Genomic DNA, 6574 nt, shown 5'->3' with positions numbered 1-6574 from the left:
CATATTTCATTCTCATTAAGACCTTCAAGATAAAAAAGAATAAATTATTCAATTCAATTCAAAAATTAAGTAATATTCAAATGATAAAAAATATGGATTCCACATGAATCCGTGTAATTATATAAATTATGACTATAATTATTGCTTGAAGTATATTTAAACTATTATATGTAATTACATAATCAATGATTAAGCCTTCCATCAGGGCCATTAACGGTCATAAATTTGCAAAAAATTAAATGAATTAATTTAAATTTTGCCAACGTTTCGAACACGATGTGTGTTCCTCATCAGGGCAATATTTATTTCTGTTGTTATCAATATGGAACAGAAGAAATAATAATAATCGAAAAATTCTTTGGAAATGAGCCGATTTTTTTCTAATCAATATGAAAAATAAAAAGTAATCATGAATTTTGCCGACAGGTTCGGTGTTATGTTAGAGTCGGTAGTTCATCCTCTTCGAGGGCGCCATTTGCTCGCCCTCCTGCTGATAATCTCGGCTCAAATTCTCCGAACGCACTCGGCAGCTTTTCCGGACTGGACAGATTGTCCAGCAGTATGCCGTTGTCGGTGGACATCGGGAAAAAAATCAGCATTCTGTCCAGATGCAGGTCTTACATCGCTGCCAGCCTCGCTCGATCCGGAGATGCAAGTGCTCGACCTGTCCGGTAACAAAATGACCGCATTGCAATCTGAGATATTCAAACGGGCTGGCCTCGTCAATCTGCAAAAGGTCTTTCTCCGTAACGCTGGCATTCATGAAATACACCCGGACGCCTTCAGGGATATGCGAATCCTGGTGGAAGTTGATCTCTCCGACAACCACGTGACATCACTAGAACCGGATACCTTTCTCGGTAACGAGAGACTGCGAATTCTCACCCTATCCGGTAATCCCCTGAAAAGATTGAAATCTCACCAATTTCCGGAGCTCGGACACTTGAGAAATCTCGAGTTACAGCATTGCGCATTAATTGAAATCCACGGTCTAGCCTTCACTGGATTAACCGGTCTGGAATCCTTGAAGCTGGACAACAATCAGCTGTCGTACCTCGAGTCAAGAACCCTGTCTGCTCTACCAAGCTTGAAGACCTTGACCCTTGACAACAACAAGTGGTCCTGCGACTGCCGATTGAAGGCCTTCCGCAGCTGGTTAATCCCAGAAACACCGCGAAAGCTCTACTCGGTCTCTCAAATCTGCACAGGACCATCTCGCCTGCAGAAGCGTCGATGGGAGGACACCAAGCCCTCGGAGTTTGCTTGCTCCCCCGAAGTTGGTCTGTTCGCCAACAAAGTCCAAGAGGAGGTAAATGGAAACTTGAGTCTCTCCTGCTCAGTCTCTGGAGATCCTGAACCCGAGCTGTGGTGGCTGTTCAACGGTTCACCAATCAACCTGACACGTCCGGACAATCCAACGAGTAGCATAATCGTCACATCAAACTCCAACATTCACAGATCATCGGAGTCGGATGTCCCAAGGAAATGGAGCAACATAACAATCTACAATACAAGTGACTCTGACGCCGGAGAGTACTCCTGTCACGCCAAGAATCTCGCTGGTACTGATCACGAGACCGTGAATATTGTAGTACCACGAGTATTAACAGCCCCAACATTATCCCAAACAGACAATTGGTTGTTGTGGGTCAGTTTGGCTGGTGGTGGAGCTGTTGCACTGTGCGCTTTCATTTTGGCAGTATTATTGACAGTTTGCTTGTGTGGTACCTCGAGACGACGGAGCCGAAGGGAGAAGGTCAAACTCCAGGGCAGCACCAGCTTCGGTGATCAGGAGAAGAAGCTGCTGGATCTGTCAGTGACAACGACAACCCCAAATAACAATGACAGGGGCAGTGGTCAGGGCAGTCTTGCTGAGACATCCTGCAGTCCTGGTGATCTTGAATTAGCTGAGAGAGCATCCATATGTGACGCTGCCACTGTCACTGTTGAGAGACTCAGGTCTGACTGCAGCATACAGACTGTCAGAACTGTCAATTGTCCCACTGGCTTTCTACCACCACCACCTGAATTCACTGGTGGTGGTGTACTACCTTCCGGAATATTCGGTAATATATTCATATCGGTGTCAATGCCACAGGATTCGGAGAGATGCTATCCTGATCTACTTGATATTCCGGTGCATGCACCGGCGATCATTGATAAGTGTCATGTTTCGAGTGCATTACCAACTGGCTCAATTATATCCAGTTTTGCAACATTACCGAGGAGAACACTCAGGACTGATAGTGGCTCGCAGTATGATAATATGGGGCCACGTGTCACTGCCACTGGTAGCTCGACATTCTCGTTGACCGATGATTTGAGGCTGTCACCACCACCACCCCCACCATGTTTTATTAAGCCACCCATTGAATTTGTCTCGTTGTAAGGAGGGGGACACGGGGGCTTGACGATTTTTCGTGTGTTTGGTACTGAATCGAGTTTTTAAGTATTTTAATTAAGATTCTTTGTGGTGTGAGTATCGCGTTCGGTGGGAGAATTCTGAGCGATTGCGACTGGCGCTGTAATGTCTGAAAATTATTTATTCAGACATGAGTATTCCCTGGGAAAATATCTTGATATTTCCTAGGGGAAGTTTGCGAATTTCTTATTAAGTGAATTGTGGAATTTCTGGCAGAAAATTCGATTTGGAAGACCTGCGGATATTTTGACGGAATTCTTCCACTCGCGATGATTGTGAATTTGATCGGTTGAGTGGATGTATGTCTTCCTCACTCGCAAGGGGAAATTTGTTGTTGCTAAGGAGATGGGATGGAATAGTTACAATGAGAGAATTAAGAGAAGAATTTGAAAGTTTACGAGCAAATGTTAGAGGATTTTATTCGTGGGAGGAAGAATGGATTTTCCAACGAAAACGATTGTTCAATAATTTCCACTGGAACATTCTAAACAAAATAAATCTATCTCCGATGAAATAGAAACGGATAGAATTCCAAGAATAAATTTTCCTATTTGAATTAGCCCGGCTATCGTCCCAATGCCTCGTTCAAGACGATGGGCACTTCCATGTAGAAATCTCACAAATTTAAACCAGAGAAATGATCAATCCCAAACGTGCAATCCCAATAAAGATATTCCAATAAAGCCATAACCCATGAATTTCTAACAACAAATTTTTCACTGCGAAGTAGTCCCTTTAATTAGATCAATCTACTGATAAATTTCATCATATTGTAAATATTTCATGGATTATAAAATACCTTTCTTCGTACTCTCACGTATTGAAAAGAAAAAGAGAAAACATTAATAATACAATTTAAAGTATAGTATTAAGGTTACGAAAAGAGATAAATTTGTGAGGTAATTTTAGATAAATCATCAGAGCAATTAACAATTTAATTACTGGTTTTTTCGAATGTATCTCGTTCCATCTCCTTCATCTCACCCTTATCCACTTCCCTATCCGTTATGAGAGCACATACACACAGAAAACACGAGGTGTATCATTAGTTTGTTAACACTACCTATGTAAATATTTGTTATAATATACCATAACGTATAAAAGGATAAATGAGACAAAAAAAAAAATATATTAAAAAAATGGATTAATGATAATTTGCGTAGTAAATGAGCAATCTTACGTGCCAGAATATTACGTGCGTAATTAAGTGAAACATCAGTAAAATCGGTATTTATTATGAACGCTTTGTCAATTAATAAAATGATTGAAATTTTATCTTACAATTTTTGATTTTTTTTTTATCATTGTTCATTAACAATCGAGATTTCGAGGTTTGAGAAGATGTGGGTGGTGATAAGCTTGCATATTTTATTTTGCTCTTCTTCAATTTTTTATTTACTTTAGATTTCAATTTGGGTTTGTTTAAAATTTTTCTATGCGTTTGAGGATTTTTTCATTCATCTTTATTTATTGAATTTATTTATTCATGGATACGTTGTCTCTGGGTTAATTGTTTCCATGATGATCACTTGTGTTCTCATTCTCGTATCGTGAATTCTTTTTTTTTTTTCTATTAGCGAGAGTGGTCTGATAATCGAGGGTAGTATTGCAGCAATTGACGCTCGATCTTCTGGTAATCTGGAATTTTTATTCATTGATTATTTCAGGTGGAGAAAAATTGATTCAACGGACTCTCCAGGTGATCGCGGGAATTCCAAAAAATTGGAGAAATGAAATTGACATTTTAATTCAAGTTCAAGTACGAGGAAAATTTATTTTAAAAATTACCTCATTCGCTCATTAATAAATAAAAATCGTAATTGCAGACTAGAAATTTAAACAAATACATTCATGAATGTCCGATAAAAATTTTGTCATAAAGAATTCCTCTAAAGAATGAGAAATTTGAGATTTCGAGAATTCAGACTTCCATTCATCTTTATGAACAACAATTAACCTTTAGGTGTGACAATAAAAATCCCAGCGCTGTTCATTTGATTTTCGCACTGCGTTCGCTGTAGATTTCTCCTCTCCCCATATTTTGGGCTTTCCACCCAAATTCCATTGCCCAGTCGTCTACGTAACTCCTCATCGAAATTTTCTGCATTACAATATCAATCGATCAACAATTAAATTAAAATAATAAGTATAAAAAATGTCAGCATAAAATTTAACATGAAAACCCCAAATTTCTTAAATTTTCAAGAAAAATTAAAAATTTAATGATTGTTTTTTTTTTACTGAAGATTCAATTCAAATTGCCATTTAACAATAAAATAATAATAATATAATAATAATAAATTAATGTAAATATAAATTGTCAGTGTAGTATAAAATATGAGAAGGTGAAATAGAATTTAAACTAAAAAAATTGCGAATTCAGATAATTAGTGGCTGAAATATAATGAAATTTGTTAGTGTATATCTTGCCGATAAATTCTCACTCTGATCGTTAATATCCCCGACGCTGTCCAACAGCTGACGATGATTCTTGACCTCGCCATCAAATTCTGGATATTTGATATCATCAGCTGTTGGAGGGCCAGATCGTCCGACACGCGGATATTGCACTAGTCCAGCAGCACCATCCGCACGTCCAAAACTCCCCATTCCCGCGTTCCTTCCGATTCGCGGTTGTGCGAGAATTCCCGCTGCTCTTCGCTCATTGAATTTCGCGATCAGATCACTGATCCTCTCGCCCCCTGAAAACCCCCGATTTTCTTATTCAACAACATTTTCAATTCTAATTCACAAATCAAAATATTTTTTAATCATTTCAATTTCAATACATGCATAACTTTTTTTTAATGAAAAACAATGTTTAATTAGTAATAAAAAAATTATTATGATTTGAAAAGAGTTAGTGATGGAGTCAGCAGATTTATTAGCATAATCAGTCGATGAAAATAAAAATCCTAATCATTTCTTCTTTCAATGTTTTCGATTGAGCGAAACGTGTGGATAGATTATACGAGTCTTCCATAGACTTCCGATGAGGGGAAAAACATCAAAAAGATTTCTGTAGCCAACAGAACCTTTCGATCGTTTCAAACTCCCCCTCAATCACTCATTTTTCTAATAATTACCGAGCACACGTTTGCATAAAGTCGCTAATAGCTTGAGAACTCCTACAAAGACTTCTGTCAAACCGAGCGTTGAAATCAAATATGCTGTCATCTAATCAAACAAACAATTAACGCAAGTCTCCTCTAATTAAACATATCCTAAGAACCAAAAAAAAATCAACAGAAATTCAAAAAAATTCGTGACATTTCCGAATCGTCACGTAATTTTTCGTTAATTATTTATCTCCCCACAATACTCGAAATATTTATAATAATAATTTCCCTGGAAATAATTTCCAAACAAAATGTTTGGTTTCGTTAATTATTCAGTGAATTCTCTCCCCTAAGGCGTAAATAAAGTAGTAAATAAATCTCCCACAATGAAAATAAAAAACACAAAACCATGAAAGATAACTTACGGTTGAATGACGTGGCAAATACGAGAAAAATTAGCACAGTGAAGCGAGGATGATCTTTCATTTCAGAAGTGATTTTTCAAATAACACGTCAATTAATCTACTTATCACCGCAAAAGAGTTTGAGTGACTCAGCGTTAAAACTGAATTGAAACGAAAAATAATCACGAATGAGTAATAGTATGAGCGCTGGCAGAGCCGAGAGAATGTATTTATTTTCAGCTGCGAAAAATTTATGATTCTACTTCCTGCTGAGTAAATAAAGATGGGGTGTACACCGAGTCCTGACGATAGCAATACTGAATACTGGATCATTCCCGCCGAAGGATTTTATACCTTCTGGAGGGTACAACATCTGTGTTGCGCATCCTCATTACACTATTTTCCCGCCCCCCTTTCGATTTTCATGCTATTCTTCTTGTTACCCCTTCATTTCTATCCACCGAGCCACCCACCTAGAGCCTCGTAGCACGAGCTTTCACCGCCCCCATTTGCCAGGAATGATGTATTTTAGCATCGGCAGTTTGATGTTCAATTAATCTGAGAAGAGAGAAAATTAATTCACCGGAGGATAGGAACATTGAGATTTTTCTCTCGTCGTGAGTCTCGGTATTTAATTCTGTTTGGGAACATGATCGCTTGATCCGTCACGGGTATACAGCGAGGATTAA

At 38.2% G+C, this 6574-nt stretch overlaps 2 protein-coding genes across 2 annotated transcripts in view; one reads left to right on the top strand and one right to left on the bottom strand.

The window, feature by feature from the left end:
* LOC105269380 (leucine-rich repeat, immunoglobulin-like domain and transmembrane domain-containing protein 3) overlaps window positions 1-3868 on the top strand; it is an 8118-nt gene extending 4250 nt beyond the window's left edge. The window contains exon 3 of the mRNA XM_011309556.1: window positions 427-3868. Within this exon, the coding sequence (XP_011307858.1) occupies window positions 437-2389 (1953 nt within the window). The 5' untranslated portion in view covers window positions 427-436 and the 3' untranslated portion in view covers window positions 2390-3868. The remainder of the gene's footprint in view (window positions 1-426) is intronic.
* Window positions 3869-3965: 97 nt separating this feature from the next.
* Window positions 3966-6189, bottom strand: LOC105269379 (uncharacterized). The gene is made up of 4 exons (XM_011309555.1): window positions 5907-6189; window positions 4867-5124; window positions 4380-4523; window positions 3966-4060 (listed from the first exon to the last, which is right to left on the bottom strand). Exons 1-4 carry the CDS (start codon window positions 5965-5967, stop codon window positions 3996-3998), a joined length of 528 nt encoding a protein of 175 aa, XP_011307857.1. The 5' UTR covers window positions 5968-6189; the 3' UTR covers window positions 3966-3995.
* Window positions 6190-6574: the final 385 nt, after the last annotated feature.

Source organism: Fopius arisanus, unplaced genomic scaffold, assembly GCF_000806365.1.
Source record: "Fopius arisanus strain USDA-PBARC FA_bdor unplaced genomic scaffold, ASM80636v1 scaffold00068, whole genome shotgun sequence".
Classification (NCBI taxonomy): Eukaryota; Metazoa; Arthropoda; class Insecta; order Hymenoptera; family Braconidae; genus Fopius; species Fopius arisanus.
This window is presented reverse-complemented; position numbering and strand designations above follow the sequence as displayed.

What these genes read in the sequence shown, in the direction of transcription:
- LOC105269379 (XM_011309555.1), bottom strand. Translation starts at nt 5,967, where the DNA reads ATGAAAGATCATCCTCGCTTCACTGTGCTAATTTTTCTCGTATTTGCC. An exon ending in ATTTGCCACGTCATTCAACC is followed by an intron (nt 5,125 to 5,906) that starts GTAAGTTATCTT and finishes GGGGGTTTTCAG; the next exon opens with GGGGCGAGAGGATCAGTGAT. An exon ending in CGGGGATATTAACGATCAGA is followed by an intron (nt 4,524 to 4,866) that starts GTGAGAATTTAT and finishes ATTGTAATGCAG; the next exon opens with AAAATTTCGATGAGGAGTTA.